The sequence below is a fragment of the Nyctibius grandis genome, chromosome 7, assembly GCF_013368605.1.
Source record: "Nyctibius grandis isolate bNycGra1 chromosome 7, bNycGra1.pri, whole genome shotgun sequence".
Classification (NCBI taxonomy): Eukaryota; Metazoa; Chordata; class Aves; order Nyctibiiformes; family Nyctibiidae; genus Nyctibius; species Nyctibius grandis.
The window spans coordinates 57,881,275-57,899,411 of record NC_090664.1 but is presented as its reverse complement, the minus strand read 5'-3'; the positions used below and the strand labels follow the sequence as shown (position 1 = coordinate 57,899,411).

Here is an 18,137-nt window from a genome sequence, read left to right as displayed (position 1 = left end):
GGATTCAATGTGTGGCCTCACCAGTGCCGAGTACAGAGGGACAATCTCTTCCCCAGACCGGCTGGCTACACTATTCTTAATAGAGGCCAGGATGCCATTGGCCTTCTTGGCCACCTGGGCACACTGCTGGCTCATGTTTATCTAGAAGAGAGTCTGGCAAGAAGAGAGTTTTAGATTTCAAATGCTTTAGATTGCATCCTCCTGCGAAGTGGAGGGGCGTTTACCAGTCTAAATGTATGTGCTCATGCTCTGTGTTGCATTCTTAGATGGTTTTAGATGCTTGAGTTGAAAGCAACACCATTACCAGTATGAGAGAAAGTGGCCTAGAGAGTGAAAAGCAACATCTGAGGAAGAGTTTCAGGTTTACCCTGATGGAGAAGCATCTTTAGTAGCTCTTGGCTTAAATTTGGAATGCTTTTATTCACTTCTGGACAAGAGCTTGAATTAAAGCAGCTTTACCCCTGCCTCTGCAGAGATGATACGGGCTGTAGTAGGAAGGCACCTCTTCAGCTGCATGGCAGCAATAACTAAACTGTCTCTCAAAAGGCAGGGAAAGGAAAACTTGGCCTGTTTGAGGATTGTATGTGACAAAGTGATGGACTGGCCTCATTTTGGAGGCAGCTGGTAGTAGAAAGATTATGAACTGCAAGGATGGATGAGATTGGAAGGGCTGCAAAGGTACAACGCCCTTTAGGATGGCTGATGCAGGGAAAGAGATGAGTTTAAGGAGAGGAGGGTCTACAGCAAACATGATCATGGCATTTACATCCCAGGTGGTTTAGTATTAAAATGCCCTGAGCACTCTCAAAATCTGGCACAGTTCATGACAGGTTTCTCCCATCTGAGGAGTGTTTTTGTTGACTGATAATCTACAGCACAGACGGGGATTCACAAGAAGAAGATGGAAAATGAATAGTCCTTCTGTGGATGTCCAGTTTGTTCCTTAACGTACAGGAGCTGATAAAATTTTTTCACTAGATGTGTGTTTCCATCAGAAACTTTGTGTCACATCTGAGATCTATGGGGCTTTCCAGACACTTTCCTGGTGGAAGAGCTGCCTCAGCTACAGGCTCCAAAGTAGAAAGGGGTTCTATGCAAAGCTGACAACGAGGCTCAGCATTTCACCAAAATGCCTCTTTCCTTGGTTTCCTACCTGTTCCACCCACCCTTCTGGCAGTTTCCTGAAACTGGGTATAACAACCTGTTGTGGCTCCTATTTTCCTGCTGAAATGTGCATTTAGCAGCTTTGGACAGACCCTGTTGAGGATGAATGCTCCTCCAGATGACCCAGGGTTCTCCCATGTATTGGATGCTCAGCAACTGCTTAGGTTGGTATTGGTTGCTGCCTCACCCTTTTTTCTGCCCCCACTGTCATGGCTCAGCAGACAGGTCAAGAACGTGATGAGCCACAGAGATCCAGTGACTTCTACAGAAGTTGTTTCTCAAGGTCATTTTCCTGTTTCTACCTGAATATTATGTGTCCCTTCTCTTTCCTGTTTCTACCTGAATATTATGTGTCCCTTCTCTAATTACACACCTGTGCTGTACAACTTGCTTGTAGCTTCATTTAGGGAGAAGAAACAGACGTGTCTCATACTTTGGACAACGTTCTCCTAGGGAGATATCGTAATTCCTCATGGGAGCCTGAAGCAGGCTGGTGGCTGTTTTGTTTTGCCAGTGGAAGTCTTCATCCTCAAAGGCTATAGACTTTCTGATTTTGCACATAAAACCAGCCTCTGTCATGTTATATGCAGCTAGAGGACCCTTCCTTGGAGATGCACTTCCTTCAAGTCTGGCCATCAAGAATGCATCATCTTCAAAGGTCTTGACTCCTTAGCAGCAGAGCCATCCATGCAGAGCAGGCTAAAACCTTGTGAAGATGCTTCAGAGTGGCTCTGCTCAAGCTTGCCTTGCCCTTCATGGAGAAAACACAGAATTACAAAACCAGAGTCACGTGAAAGCTGTGTCCAAGCTGGGGGAAGGCAGCATGTGACAACCTCAGGTTCCTGCTCAGTGCTCCCATCACCCTGTGGCACTGCAGTTTGCATTCAGCTTTTCACACGTGTGAATGTACAACGTGACCTCCGCATGCCCTTGGACAGTCCCGATTGTTTCCTTTACCCTCTGTGGCTGAGCCAGCGTTGGTTTTGTTCACTAAGTGATGAACTTCAAATCTTCTTTGCCTGACTGGGCTAGAATACGTGTGCAAATGCTGTTCTGGCAGAACTGATGGGGAAAGCCTGGAAATGGTGGCTGAAACTCACGCTTACCTTATTAGGTGATGTGATGTGATGTGGCAACTTAGGTCTTTTTGTGGTGCCGGAAGGGTTGTTTTGAAAGCTGACTGGTGCTGCTCACCCATTCAGCAAATGATGCCTGGCTGTCATGTTCAGGCTGGAAGTAGCCCATAAATTTTGCCAGGAAGGGTGAGAACATGATTGCTAAAAAGACAAAAACCACCAACACCAAACCCCAAACAAGACAGTGTTAAATCTGTCTCAGATTATAATGGAAAAGAGCATCCAAATGCTTCTGGTTTTTGCAGAGTTAGCGGGGGTGTCTGGACAGTGTTGCTACTGCAGGGATTTCTCAAGCAACCTACTGCACCATGGGAATGCTTTGGGGTCATCCCCGTAACATCTGAGCTCATGTCTTCATGGGTAACAGAACTTCAATGAACCAGGGCTGCAGATGGGCAGGAGGCAGAATGTGGGACCAGCTGATGGTTGGAAGGGGCCATGCTGTATCCAGATCAGTAGGTCCACCTTGGACATACACAGTTCTTCCAGGTGACCATTACAGAGAACCCTTAGGCTGGGGCAGTGATGTTCCTGTGGTGTTGTGCATGTGTTCGTCAGCCCTGAGGAGGCTCCTTGGCCTCATCTTTCTGCTCGTGGACTATCGTGGTCCTGTGGAGCAAAGTTGTGGGTACCTGCACCCTTGGTTTGAGTCATTCAGTTTACATTAAGCCATCTGTATGTAATGAATTGGTGGCTTCTCTGGTTGTTTTGGTAAGAGAAGAGTTTGTGGAAGACTTTCTGAGTCTGGCACCTAGAAGACATTCTTTGTTTTGCACAAGATAAAACATTTTCTTGCAGAATTAAATAAGGAGAGAGAACACGCCCCTCTCATAGAGTGATCTAAAATGATGGAATCATCTTTTCCTCTCCAAAATCAGAGAAAAGAGTCAGGCTTAAAAAATATAAATAAATAAAACCCACCAGACTACTACTCATTGAGCCTAACACGACCCCACTGACTACCTGCTGGTTTGATGAAGGATTTGAAAATGAAATGCTGTCATCTATCCAGCCTGATTTTACTCCCTGATTAAGCAAGCTGCTTATGCTTAGAAATTTCTGACAAGCTTGAGTGCTCTCCAGGACCTGTGAGAAACAACTTTATCTTTGTGTCTACAAGACAGGGGATTAAGTGGTGGCAAGAAATAAACTTTTAGCTCTGTCCTGTCCTCTTGGTGCTGTGGGGTGAGAGCTGGCTGGCTGCTGGTTTGTTTTGCTTTTTTCCTGGCTCAGTTGCCTTCCCTGGGAGGGGCCAGGAGGAGTTTGGATTCCAGTTTTTTGACCTGTTTGCATGCCTAGAGCTTTCCTCTGGGACACATCACCAGTGTTCCTGCAAAAAATAGCCTTATGGTCATGCAGACCTTGATGTATGAAAACTTGCAAACTAATGCGATTATGGAATTTTTTAATGCCTCCAATCTTTCAGACAAATGAAATTTAAGAGGCAGTGGTTACTAAGGAGAAAACATTGTCATTCATCTGTGCAGTCAGTTGTGTCTGGATCCAAACAACCACTTCAAACCAGGCCACCTAACTATTCAAATTGTAAAGCGTCCCTTGTTCTATCACACCATTTCAGCCCAAGCTCCAGGATGACCTGGAAGGGGAGTTCCTAAGCAGAGTCTGGTGACTTCAGGGAGCTCAAACTCTTACTTAGCAAGGAATCTACCCACATGTGAAGCTTAAAAATGAGACATTCCCACCTTAGTTGCCCCACCTGGGTGACCTTTTTATAGTCCATGCCTAGATGCTTGAGGTATTTCTTCCCATGAAGTAGGGTTAGGCTCCTGTGTCTAACTTCCTGACATCTCAACGCAAGGAGAATGAATCTCACCTTTTGTTTGTAGCAATCAGGGTAGAGGTTCAGGATGCCTTAGACTATGCCACCAGCAGATAGCCTGAGTTTAGCTCTTCCTGGAAACACTGCAAAGATTCTAGTTCTGTCTCCATTAATAAATAAATTAGGTCTAGCCCCATAGCCAAGTGATTATTGCATAACCTATACCTAACTAATTTCTCCTCACCTCCCAAAACAGTAAGACTAGGAGAAGAGGAGGCTCAGAGGCGACCTTAGTGCAGTCTACAACTACCTGAAGGGGGGTTGTAGTGAAGTGGGAGTTGGCCTCTTCTCCTGGGCAACTAGCGATAGGACAAGAGGACACAGCCTCAAGCTTCGCCAGGGGAGGTTCAGGTTGGACATTAGGAAGCATTTCTTTTCAGAAAGGGTTATTAGACATTGGAATGGGCTGCCCAGGGAGATGGTGGAGTCACCATCTCTGGAGGGGTTTAAGAAAAGCCTGGACATGGCACTTAGTGCCATGGTCTAGTTGACATGGTGGTGTCAGGGCAATGGTTGGACTCGATGATCCCAGAGGTCTCTTCCAACCTGGTTGATTCTGTGATTCTCTTATTCTGTGACTACATGCAAGCTAGCAGTTTCAAATGGTCCATACCTGAGAATTGTCTGGGAGAGGTGCTAGTTAAAAGAATCTTGGGAGTTTTGTATTTTTATCACCATTAGTAATATCAGCTGATTCTGCCTGTAGTATCTTCACCACCTGGCCTTTTTCCAGAGCAGTCCCTTATGACATGCTATTAGCTGGCCAAGTTCACTTCCTCTGATACATTTCTTTCGGGAGGTAAGGCTGGGAAGGAGGAAGCTACTGGAGTTTGCTCACATGGGTTCGTTGCCTTTTTTTTTAAGTGTTGCCCACTTCCACTTTAGGCAAGCTTTCCTTGTTGACGCAGCAGTTGTGACATATAACCAGCAGTGCAGTGTCCTCCTTGGAAAGGAGTAACACCAGACTCTGCTCCTCTGGAGGGCTGGATGCTTGGGCATGGCTGGCACAGCTCTGCAGCTCCGTACAACAGCTTTTAACGCCAAAATGTGCAGACTGAGGCACCCGGGCAGGAAACTGGTGAGAGATATGGGAAGAGATGCTCTGCTTCATCCTTGGCTGCCTTGTACTTCAGAGATTTTCTTCTGGGAGAATGAATCTGGCACTAAGCAGGATTAACACGTACCAAGAAGTTTAGGGCCTTTCCAGTTGTGTGGAAGGGGTATCATGGCCCACCTGAGGAGATCTTCAACTGGGGCATCAGGAAAATGGGCAGTAGCCTCGGTGGTCTTCTGAGACACCAGCTCACGTTGAGCTATCGGGTTTCCATTTTATCTTCTAAGATTTTCAAATGATTTTTGGGGACAGCAACTACACCTGTGTGTGCTGTCAAGGGCATTGGTTGTTTGCAGGGAGCACTGAAGACTTGGTAGATGGATACTCTTGCAAGGGTGTTTATGTGTGTCTTCTGTGTTGTGTCCAGGACATGTGCACGGCTGAAGCAACTGCATCTCTGCTCCAAGTGGAAGAAACCTTCTCAGCATGCCTGGCACGGATAGATGCCCTCATCCTCAAGCCTCTGCTCCAGGCAGGTAGGTCAGACCAGACTACTTTTTTGTCTCTAGTTCTAGCCTTGAGTCACAGGCACACCTATGAAGGGAATTCTAATTGAAACTCCATGGCTGAGGAATTTGCTGGGGGAAGATGCTCAGAGGGCTGGAGCACCTCTGCTCTGGAGACAGGCTGAGAGAGTTGGGGCTGTTCAGCCTGGAGAAGAGAAGGCTCCGGGGAGACCTTCTAGCACCTTCCAGTCCCTGAAGGGGCTACAGGAAAGCAGGAGAGGGACTTTTGACAAGGGCATGGAGTGATAGGATGAGGGGGAATGGTTTGAAACTGAAAGAGGGGAGATTTAGATTAGATATTAGGAAGAAATTGTTTACTGTGAGGGTGGTGAGACCCTGTCCCAGGTTGCCCAGAGAAGCTGTGGCTGCCCCCTCCCTGGCTGTGTTCAAGGCCAGGTTGGATGGAGCTTGGAGCAACCTGGTCTGGTGGAAGGTGTCCCTGCCTGTGGCAGGGGGTTGGAACCGGATGATCTTTAAGGTCCCTTCCAACCCAAACCATTCTATGGTTTGCTGTAGTAAGTGGTATATAGCGTTGTTTCATTTAAGATAGTGAGTTCTTAAGGATGCCTATGGCCTTTCATTCAAGCCTAGGACTGTGGTTCCTGTTGTTTTGAGGTTAATCCAGATTCTAACCAGTGTCAGCCTGTACACCAGCTCTGAGGCTTGTTTCCAGCATGGTGCGTGGAAATCCAAAATGCATAACCCATATACACGACCCCTATACTGTGCCCATTCTTCCTCCCTGCTCTTGGTCCATGGTCATGCCTGTCTTTGAAGGTAAAACTTGTGGGTGCAGGTTCTGAGCTGGCAGTAAATCAGAGCAGCTCCACTGAAATAACAAATCCATATAAATATTCAGAAGCCTGTCTGGCCAAAAGTGGTGCAACTGGATTAGTCCAGTAAGGAGGTTCCCTCTCATGTCACTGCCTTTTTGGTCTAGCCTCTAAGGAGACCAGGAACAGCCCTTCAGGCCAGGGGCAGAAAATTTTTCTGCGGTGTTTGTGTCTGAGCTGGGGCTGAGCCTCATGGGTTGCCCTGACCACATGGCCCACAAGAATAGGAAGGACAAAGCCTGTACAATTACTCAGAGGGACACAACCATAAATAATCATAAACTTCTTCCTCCCTGGCGTTGTTTTCCTATAAGAATATATGTGCTTTACACTGAAAAATTGGGCTGAATGTTAGACACAGGCAATGTTTTCCACAAGATTTCTTGGAGTCAAGGCTTTCTGATAGCCTCTGTCCCCCATCTTTTCCTCAAAGAGCCCAGTGACCAGAAGGGAAAGGAGAACTTTAAGCTCTTCCTGCTCCTCAATGATCGATTTCAAGCTCTCTGGAACCTCACAGAAGAAAACTACCGGATACTGAAACAAAAATGCAGCACCTCTCAGTCATTCTGCATCCAGGATGTTTACATTGTCTGGAAAGGAGACCTGTTTCTAAGCCTCTACATCCAGTAAGTACAGCAGCGTTTTGGAGTAGCGTAAGGGACCAAATTTATCAACTAACTGGCAGGTCGGTGTAATTAATATGTGTATTTAATTTGTTCAGCCCCATGTTTTGGTCATTAGCTCAGGGAAGTGATTGCATTCACTGGAGGTCTGGAGGGTCTGACCTACGAGGAACGGCTGAGGGAGCTGGGGGTGTTTAGCCTGGAGAAGAGGAGGCTCAGAGGTGACCTTAGTGCAGGCTACAACTACCTGACGGGAGGTTGTAGCAGAGTGGGAGTCGGTCTCTTCTCCCGGGCAACTAGCAATAGGACAAGAGGACACAGCCTCAAGCTTCGCCAGGGGAGGTTCAGGTTGGACATTAGGAAGAATTTCTTCTCAGCAAGGGTCATTAGCCATTGGAAGGGGCTGCCCAGGGAAGTGGTGGAGTCACCATCTCTGGATGTGTTTAAGAAAAGACTGGGCATGGCACTTAGTGCCCTGGTCTAGTTGGCATGGTGGTGTCAGGGCAAGGGTTGGACTTGATGATCCCAGAGGGCTCTTCCAACCTGGTTGATTCTGTGATTCTGCATTCAGTGCTCAGAACAAATGCTACAGAATATAGTGTCTGTGCAGACAGCATAATAAGTACCTTTTTTTGTAGCTGCGAGTATGCTTGTAAGAGGCAGATTTTTTTTCTTTCAAGTACAGGGTTTATTATGCATCTTAAAAATGGGAAGAGGACAGGGGGAAAACTTGTGCCTAGGGAATTTATGAGAGTAAAGCTTGTGCTGTCATCAGGAACAGAGATGCATGCACAAGCAGGTTTAAAGGACTCATAGGGATGAGGAGAGGAATATGTCACCAGACACAGTTCGTATTATGTGTTTCTTCCACATTTTTATGCTTTTGGCAAGGGATGTGATAGCAAGTGATGGATGTAGCATGGTGTGAAAAACATACTGCCCTATTGCTGTTTCTGTAATTAATTATGCCTGCTCCCCATCTGTCTGCAATGCAAAATAAAATGTTTACCCAAATCACTGTAGCATGTATAACCTGTATGTTGATGGCCTAGCGTGAAAAATGGTTTATGGGCACATGACATGACATAAACATCAGGCAGTGTTCACTCCTTCATTCATCACATTGGCCACAAATGTGGCCCAGCCCTTGCCAGATGGGCTTGTACTGTCTGTGCAGTTTGGCACCCACACAGGAATGGGAGCTGGGCACGCTGGCTCCTGGACATTGCTGTTCATCTAGTCTTGGCCTCTTCTCCCAGGCAACTAGCGATAGGAGAAGAGGACACAGCCTCAAGCTTTGCCAGGGAAGGTTCAGGTTAGACATTAGGAAGCATTTCTTCTCAGCAAGGGTCATTAGCCATTGGAAGGGGCTGCCCAGGGAGGTGGTGGAGTCACCATCTCTGGAGGGGTTTAAGAAAAGCCTGGACATGGCACTTAGTGCCCTGGTCTAGTTGCCATGGTGGTGTCAGGGCAATGGTTGGACTCGATGATCCTAGAGGTCTCTTCCAACCTGATTGATTGTTTTTGTTGGTTTTTACGCATGCGGAGGGAGGAGGAAGGAAAGACTGGATTTTGTTTTGTTTTTACTTGGACAGCGGCATTTTATAAAGTGATGCTCAAGAAGCTTTGCCTTTATGCAAATGGGTTTTGGAGCAGTGTGTGCTGTTCATTTGGGAACTGATTCAGCGAATTAAAACCGGTTTGCCTTAAAAAGGGATGTAAAAGATGAAAACTTGTGCTGAGGTTTCAGATGACACAAAGGAGGAGGTTATCGTAAGATCTAACTTCCCCTCATTTTGAAATTAAAACCTGTTTTTGTTGAGCGTCATGAAAAAAAAAAGCTGGTTCCTACGCACCTCCGCTGACTCACTCTGTGCAATCCTGATCCTACAACATCTCATGCTTATTGGAGTGATACAGGAGGAAGCAAAGCCACTGCTGAGGGGCTGAAAATCGGGAATAAATACATGTCCCTGAAAGATGTAGTAAATTATAATTAGTTTGGACATTATACATGACTTATTTGAAAACACTACTGGAAGAAAGAGTGGGATTTGCTGACAAAATATGGCTCGATCTCCCTCTAGTGTGAGATGAGATACATTGGCGTGGGACATCTTGGCTTGAATTTACCAACAGTAATACAGACCTGATATTTTCCCTTCAACCAGCAGAAATTCATACACCCAAAGCTTTTATCTTAAGCGCAGCCTTTGTAGGTTTGCTTTCCAGGACAGTTGCGCAAGTTTCCTTCTGCTTATGCTAAAAGCCAGGATGATTTAAACTTCCTGTAACGATACCAGTGCAAAAGTCAGCAAGGCAGTTAAACCCCAGAGCTGGCAACGGCGACAAAAGGGGAGTGAGCCAAGGTGGGAGGTACAGTACCTACGTATCTCTCTGCCTCTCTTGGAAAGGTGGATCTGACATGACATTTTCAAATGACCTTCTTCCATCTATCGCTTAAACCTCGTAGCTAATGTGCATCTATAACTCAGCTCGTGCTTGTTTGTGTCTGTGTTTTTTTTTTTTTCTTGCCAACAGATATTTTGTCACTTTTGCAAACTACGTTGTAGTCCACGGCTTCGAACATGCCACAAAGAGCAAAAGGTGAGTGGGCTGAAAAATGCTTATTGAAGGGGCTGATTGATAGGAATACAATGATATCATATGGGTTAAGACACTAAACCAGAGTGAGTTGGCCTCTTCTCCCAGGTAACTAGCGATAGGAGAAGAGGACACAGCCTCAAGCTTCACCAGGGGAGGTTCAGGTTAGACATTAGGAAGAATTTCTTTTCAGAAAGGGCCATTAGACATTGGAAGGGGCTGTCCAGGGAGGTGGTGGAGTCACCGTCTCTGGATGTATTTAAGAAAGACTAGACATGGCTCTTAGTGCCATGGTCTAGTTGCCATGGTGGTGTCAGGGCAATGGTTGGACTCGATGAGCCCAGAGGGCTCTTCCAACCTGAGTGATTCTGTGAGCAGCATTGAGAACTGCACCTCGCAGTGATCTCTGTTTCACAGTCCAGCAGTCCAGCTGCCTCCCCTGTGGGCCGGCCATACTGGCTGCCTCTGCCATCTTATGAGACCACGGCAGCAGCTCTTGAAAGGTTTCCTCTACAGATCTCTCTCCATCTCTTTCTAGCCATGCACAACTCCTTTTGTAGGAAAGGAAGCCTGTAAATTTGGAATTGGGGAGTTCAGGTAAGGGGTGGGACCCGAGAAACAATGATGTGGGAATCTGGCAGGAAATTTTCTGATGTTGTCAGAGGAAACAGCAAATGAAAACATGAGCACTGGTTATGAACAGATTCACAGCCACTTCACCTGAGTCACCCTCTTGGGGTACAAACCATCATGAAAGTCATGCTATATTCTCTATATCTGTTTGTGTGGCTCCTATTGCAAAGACCACTCTGCCAGAGGCAGGTTGGATGGAGCTCATTTGCCTCATTGCCTTATTTCTGGGTTTGGTGTGCAAATACATTTGCACTATGTCACCTCCTGCTCTTTCAAGTCTTTTTATACTCTCTCTGGGAGTGAGGTAGCATATAAAGTTGGAAGGCAGAAGAGTGGCAATTTGCAGAAAAAGTAATTAATGAACTTTTGCCTTAATTCACCATCTTGCAGTGAAGCCTGGAAGCACCATAAGACAGTGCTGAAACAATTCCTCACAGACTTCACCTCGGAGACCTCCATGTCACTGGCCTTATACACTGTTCTTCACAAACCTGTCCGGGATCACATTGAGCAATATATACTGCTCCTTACCAAGCTGAATGAAGTTCTCAAAGAGGTAGGAAGCTTTATCTGATGTTACTTTATTGGCTTAGGCTAAGATCTTGTTCAAGGCTTGTGGGGCTTTGTGGTGGTGTCATTGAATCCAAAGTTGGCTGGAAGTAAATGATTTCCAGTGGACAGCTGGGGTGGTTGTAACCAGCACCAGTGGAGTGCAGCCCACCTGAAGTTCTTGAAGCAACGAACGGTGGCCACTCCCACATAGTACAAGCTACTCATCATGTAGAGGAGCTGCAAAAGGTCAAGTAACTGGCCTAAGGTTTGCACACTTCTGCTGGTGGCAGAGGTAATGCTAGATTTGGGAGGCTTTCCTTGGAAATTGGGTTGGAGGGTTAACTCTCATTAGCCCTTTGGATTCAGAACTGCTGAGGTTTTTCTGCAGCTGTAGCTCAGAGAGCAGATGACCTGTACAGCCATGCCTAAAGTGTTGCTCAAGCCATGCCTTCTTTTATCAGGGCTCTGAAAAGGACGTGGTTACCACTGCCATCAAGGAATATGTGAAGCTTGGGTCTTTCATCAGCCAGGTCCTGGATGAAGCTTGGTTTACCAAGTCCTTATGGAAATCCTTGGGCTACAAATTCACAGTGAGTCATGGATGCAGAAAGTGGCTTGATGAGGAGCTCTTTTGGAGGTCTTACAGTTCGTCTCACACATGGAGAAAATTTAATATGGATCAAGCATTTGAGGCTTGGTTTGGAAGCCAACAGAGCAGGGCAGTGCAGAAACCATATAGCACCAAGTGCTTTAGAAGTTGAGCCCTGTGTCCAGTTCTGCTGTCACTGTCAGCTTGTGCCACAAGTCACACAGTCTCTGGAGGAACTGTTAGCTTGAGTTTTATGTCCTCTCCCAAATCCTGATGTTTCCTGATGCTTTTGATCCACCATAGAATCATAGAATGGTTTGGGTTGGAAGGGACCTTAAAGATCACCTAGTTCCAACCCCCACCATCTTGACCTCTGTGGTTTCCTCTGCAGGACATGCTCTGTGTACCTGAAAGGAGGCTGCTGGAAGATAGCAAAAATCTTCCCATCTCTGCCAGCACAAATCGATCAGACAGGATCTTGCTCTTTGATGATGTCCTTGTGCTAATTCAGGTGAGTCTTCAACCTTTTGGGGGATTGGAAGGGCAGCACAGATAAATGACAGTAAAATTCAGATTCCTTTGGTGTTGAAAACGCAGCAGAGCTTGGCTGTTGGCAAAACCTTGTCTCAGATCCATGCACCTGTATTTTGCACTGGAGAATAAAAGAAAGCCTAATGAAGAAGGAATAGAAGATCATCCATTTAACATTTTCCCCAGTAAATATGTACTATCCAACCACCACAGGCACCTTTCCAGTAACCCAAGCCCATGCCTGTATATGAATCTGCTGATTTCTGTCCTTGCTTTCTCAAAGAGGGCCTGATGGGTCAAAGATACTATGCTGTAAACACTCAGGCATAGGACTAAATATGATCTTTCATGGTTGACTCTGCTAGTGGCATGAGAGAAGAAGTTCCAGGTGTTCTTGGGGCTATTTCAGGTATTTAGGGTCTGGGTGTTGGGCAGACAGGGAGTGTCTACAACCATGGATAGCTAGATGAATAATATGTGTTCAAAGCTGTTCTGCAGAATGTTAACTAAGTCTAGCTTGGCTGGCTCTGACTGACAGCTCCTGTAGTCTAGCACGGCTCTCTTCATGTGCACCTCTCTCTGCTTGCTCTTTAGTCTTGTGCCAGCCCCTCAGGTGTCCAAACACAACTGCCTTCTGAGCTGATAGATCTTAAAGGTTTGGAAGAGCCCATATGATAATGCTGGGCAGTCCTACGCAGTTTGCAGGGTCCAGGCCTGAGGAAATAGGGTGGTGGTTATCTCCTCCAACTTTACATTGTAGATTTCTTAGCACCGTAGTGATCTCACTGTGAGCAAGTGCCCCCAGGCTCCCTTTATAGTCAAGGGAGAGAAACATGCACTGTCTGGGTGTGGTTCATGTGACCTCTTTTAGATGCCAAAATTAGGATGAGTTGAATCATGTCCTCAACTCCATTGACTAGGACGAGAGCACAGGGTAACCAGCTCACACTGAGATATCTACATTGTAGACATCTCTCTTCAGTCAACGGTTCCCACCCATTATGTTTCATCTGCTGCTATGACTGTTATTGAGGCTTGTGGAGATATAACTGGACTGGGATTGAACTGGGACTGCTAGGAGGGGACTGCTGATGAGGGCTCTGGTGCTGGGAGTCTGAACCTCCCTCCCTTCCCTGTTCCCCCAAATCTGGCAGATACATCAGTGATTAACTTGTGGTGAACTCTGTGGTGCTAGTACCTAACCTTGGTGAACTACATCCTTCCAGATAGCAGCTCTGTAGTGTGGGCACCTGGACTTCAGGTGGGGAAGGGCGATGTGATATTAAATACAATCTTTACCTAATATTTCAACTATTTCAGTTTCTTCTGTTTGGTGTGCTATCGATTAAAGTAGTGACTCCTTAAATTGAGTTGCAGCCTACCAACTACCTGAAGGGAGGTTGTAGTGAAGTGGGAGTCGGCCTCTTCTCCCAGGCAACTAGAGATAGGACAAGAGGACACAGCCTCAAGCTTCGCCAGGGGAGGTTCAGGTTGGACATTAGGAAGCATTTCTTCTCAGCAAGGGTCATTAGCCATTGGAAGGGGCTGCCCAGGGAGGTGGTGGAGTCACCATCTCTGGAGGTGTTTAAGAAAAGCCTGGACATGGCACTTAGTGCCATGGTCTAGTTGCCATGGTGGTGTCAGGGCAACAGTTGGCCTCGATGATCCCAGAGGTCTCTTCCAACCTGGTTGATTCTGTGATTCTGTGAAATGTTGTACTTGTGAGCTGCTGTGTGGCTGTGTCATCTGGAGTCCAGATCCTAGATAGATCATAAGCAAAACTAGGGAGTGCTGCGTGCCAGGGATGATTTGGGATTTGCCATGTGATAGGGAAGAAACTCTTGTAAAGTGCTGTCTAAGAAGGTCTGTTACTGTTAGCTGTAGCCATGGCATTACAGACCACCACTTAAGTGATAAATTAAGAACTTTCTTCCTTCTACATTTCTTCAGTCTCTGAGGTCTGTCATCGTAGTGTGGGATAGATGTGTGGACCACAAAAGAGGGAGTTTACAGTGCTGCCAGTCTTGCTCTACTGTTCAAGGGATCGACAGAGCAGGGGCAAAGTGTGATGTTTACATCAATAACGGGACCATCTTCTCTCTTTTGTTCCAGGGAAACAGCTTTCAGAGTTTTGATCTGAAGCTTGTGTGGGTAGATGAATACCACCAGGAGAAATCAGCTCCAGGACTGTAAGTGAAAAATTTCCACTTGGAGGTAAAAAAAAAGAAGCGTTCAACTTGATTGTGAAACTGAGGAGATGATTCAAAACTTTGTCCCATCTCCTTTCTAAGCAGTGGGATTGATTCTGGGCTACAAGTTATTGCAGCACCTCTTAGATGGGTTCACAGCAGCTTGGACTTGCATTGATTGCCTTTGCTGACTTAATGAATCAATAATAAAATGGTTTTGGCTGCAGACCTAGAGAACAAAGATGAGTTGACTACTTGAGTAACTCTTGAGAAGGAAAAACTGACTGCAAAAACACCTTTAGCTCCTGAAGAGAAAGGGGAAGAGCAGAAACTGCTGTTTGACTGAGAAATGTGTTTTTCATCGTCTCTGTAATGTCTTTTGCTTCACAGGTACGGACTCAGCATTATAACCCCAGAAGAAACATTTTTTCTCTCTGCCAAAGACCCGCAGATGAAGGTTAGCAGTGGGCAGGGGGTTTCTGTTCCACCTGAAAATACCATGTACCGAGCCTTGAAATAGGGGAATGGCTTAGAGGGGATGGCAGCTCTGTAGTGGGGACAAAACATTGACTACAGAGTGGAAGCTGAAATCTCATTAAGAATTAGGATTTTAGCTTCCTGATCAGAAGATGGATGAGTGGGCTCTGCACCTGTTTAAAATGAAGCTGAGGCTTTTCCTCTATGATTTTTGCCATTTTTCAATTAATTAATTAAAGCAGAATAACAAGCAGTGTATTTTTGGTTTTGTTTTTTCACTCTGTGAAGTCAATACCTCCTTAGATGGCCAGAGGTGTCTTAGACTGTTGATGGCAGATGAAAAATATCTGGGTGCTGGAAGTGATCTGCCCTGGGCAGTAGTGTGTGCTGCAGGGCTAGGGACAGTACAGTCCCACCAGCATGGTCCTGTGCCAAGGCCAGTTAGTGGTGGTGAGAGTCAGGTGAAATGACATGGAAATATTGTGTATTGGTGCAGCATACAACTCGCAGGACCCAAGATAACGCCTCCTGTTGATGCTGTAGATGGGCCATAACTCACCAGCTGATTGGCATAGAATTGATGGGAACCCATCAGCTTTTTGCTGCTTCTCCTGAAGTATCTCTTGTTGGGAGCTATTTTGCTTTCTTCACTCATTAGCCCAGCACTCCTCTTCCTCTGCCCCCAGGCTGTTTGGCAGTGGAAGCTGAACCAGGCTGTCCGCCAGGCACTGAACGGGAAGCGAGATTTCCCACTGTGGGGCAAGACTGGTGAAGGCACCGAGCCCCCATCCCGCCGCTTCTTCACCTATGTCTTCAGGCTGGAGGGCAAGTTCAAGAGTGCATCCTACGAGGGCGAGTGGCACTGGGGAAAGCCACATGGCAAGTAAGGAGCCTTTTTTGCCCCTTTCCTAAGCAAGAACATGCAAGGATGGCCATCCTGTTTGTGTAGCACTGCCTGGATCCAGAGGAGGTATAGATGGAGGTGGAGGTATAGATGGAGGTGGAGGTATAGATGGAGGTGGAGGTATAGATGGAGGTGGAGGTATAGATGGAGGTGGAGGTATAGATGCCCAGGTGGAGGTATAGATGCCCAGGTGGAGGTATAGATGCCCAGGTGGAGGTATAGATGCCCAGGTGGAGGTATAGATGCCACAGAGTGGCTGTGGACATGGGTTGATCCATCCCATGCTGAGGGCCTGGACCACAGACTGTGGGATGGTAATCTCCCAGGGTGTGCCAGCCTCTCTGGTTTCTGCCTCACTTGTTTCCAGAGGGAAATCTGGTATTGAGGACAGATTCAGGGGGCAGTTGGGACACATTTGCTTGCTTTCAGGGCTTGGTCAAAGCATGAGTCCTGACGTGTGATCTATTGTATTGAAGGTGTCTTGCTAGTGATACTGGTTTATCACTAGTAAATTGTAGAGGCTGCTCCTAATAATGTGGTAATGATCACGTTGAAGGCACTACATTGGCTTATGCCTGTAATTAGGACTGAGACTTGAACTAATGTTTATTTTCAAGATCTCAGCCTGAGGCATAAAATCTTACCATCATAATGACAAAAAAAAACCCAATGAAAATCCTTTACTTGTGAGTGAGGGGAAAAGTTTTATCCTGTGCTACCAAAGTATATTTTAATATCTAAACTATTATTAAAAAAAAAAAAAAAAAAGAAAAGAAAAAGTCAATAAACACAAAAGATAATCAGATGTGTTTCTTGGGAACATGAGAACTGTTCACTAAATCCAACTGAAGTTAAGAGTGAGCTCTGCCAAAAGGGAATGATCTGTAAATCAAAGGTTAAATGGTCCCAACCTAAATCTCTTTGACTGAGATAGATAGAGCACAGTCTCTGTTTTTGTGAAGAAACATGAAATATGACCAACCTCCTCAGGCATCAAAACAGGCTGATTTGCAAGTTTTATAATTCCTGAGTTTTACACAGTTTGTTTACAGTTGAAGCAAAAAGGATGCAGAGACTTGGTATGAAAGAGTCTTAAAATAATGAGAATATCCAAAATCAAAAGCTTAATCCTGAATCTTCTGTGGAAAAGAATTGTGCCTTGCCTCAGAATAGCATATAAAAAGGTGTTTGGAGTAGAGCTATGCCTGAGGCAGTCCTTGACATCACCCCCACCTTCCCCAGCACCTGCACTCCTATCAGAGAGCGGAAAACCACGGTGTGCAGGCTCAGAGGGACAAGCACCTCTTCTTGCTCTTGGTCTCCTCCTGTTGTAAGGCTGGAGAAATGAGATTAATAAATACCTCTGCTGCTTCAGATAAAGTGACTTGTCTGAGATATCCCAAGAAAATTGTGGTAGAACTCAGTGACTTCAGGTGCTTTTAATACCTGGGCTTTAAATTGCCTAATTACAGAATCACAGAATCACAGAATGTTAGGGATTGGAAGGGACCTCAACAGATCATCTAGTCCAATCCCCCTGCTGGAGCAGGATTACCTAGACCATATCACACAGGAATGCGTCCAGGCGGGTTTTGAATGTCTTCAGAGAAGGAGACTCCACAACCTCTCTGGGCAGCCTGTGCCAGTGTTCAGTCACCCTCACTGTAAAGAAGTTTTTCCTCATATTTATGTGGAACCTCCTGTGTTCCAGCTTGCACCCATTGCCCCTTGTCCTGTCAAGGGATGTCACTGAGAAGAGCCTGGCTCCATCCTCATGACACTTGCCCTTTACATATTTATAAACATTAATGAGGTCACCCCTCAGTCTCCTCTTCTCCAAGCTAAAGAGACCCAGCTCCCTCAGCCTCTCCTCATAAGGGAGATGTTCCACTCCCTTAATCACCTTCGTGGCTCTGCGCTGGACTCTCTCTAGCAGTTCCCTGTCCTTCTTGAACTGAGGGGCCCAGAACTGGACACAATATTACTAGGCTTTACTTCCCACTCCTGAAATTACTCTTCTATGTATGTGACTTGCTACTAATACAAGGTTACAGAGCAGCAAAGCTGGCCTCAATGGCTTGTCCACCTCTGAGGGGAGAGGCTGGCATGGCAAAGCACATGAGCAGAAAGCTCATGGAGCCTGGCTGGAGCAGAGGTTTGCTCTCCTTTGCTAGCATTCATACTAGCAAAGAAAAAGGACATGTGTTTTAAATCCACTTAAAATTAATCATCTGACCACTTCCCTGAAATACCAGAAGAAGAGCTTGTCTCATGTAGGTGTTTAAAGCAACAACCTCGGTGAAAGTCAAACAAATGCGTCAAGGTTTTGGTACTGCACCATCTTCTGTTGTCTCTGGTTGGGGGAATGTGTAGGGAGCTGACTGTGTCTGGGATGATGCAAGAATTAAAACGGTGAGTGGGTGTGGGTGGAGTGGCAGACCG

The 18,137-nt window shown here is 46.1% G+C and overlaps 1 protein-coding gene across 4 annotated transcripts in view; it reads left to right on the top strand.

Moving 5' to 3' along the window:
• ALS2CL (ALS2 C-terminal like) overlaps window positions 1–18,137 on the top strand; it is a 52,546-nt gene that overhangs the window by 15,769 nt on the left and 18,640 nt on the right. For 3 of the 4 annotated variants that reach the window (XM_068404933.1, XM_068404935.1, XM_068404934.1), the window contains exons 2-10: window positions 5,622–5,730; window positions 7,027–7,219; window positions 9,758–9,823; window positions 10,844–11,009; window positions 11,467–11,595; window positions 11,986–12,105; window positions 14,238–14,314; window positions 14,705–14,771; window positions 15,478–15,674. In XM_068404933.1, coding sequence (XP_068261034.1) covers window positions 5,622–5,730; window positions 7,027–7,219; window positions 9,758–9,823; window positions 10,844–11,009; window positions 11,467–11,595; window positions 11,986–12,105; window positions 14,238–14,314; window positions 14,705–14,771; window positions 15,478–15,674 — 1,124 coding nt within the window. Of the gene's footprint in view, window positions 1–5,137; window positions 5,219–5,621; window positions 5,731–7,026; window positions 7,220–9,757; window positions 9,824–10,843; window positions 11,010–11,466; window positions 11,596–11,985; window positions 12,106–14,237; window positions 14,315–14,704; window positions 14,772–15,477; window positions 15,675–18,137 lie in introns of those variants that run through there. The other variant, XM_068404932.1, reaches the window with a different exon arrangement.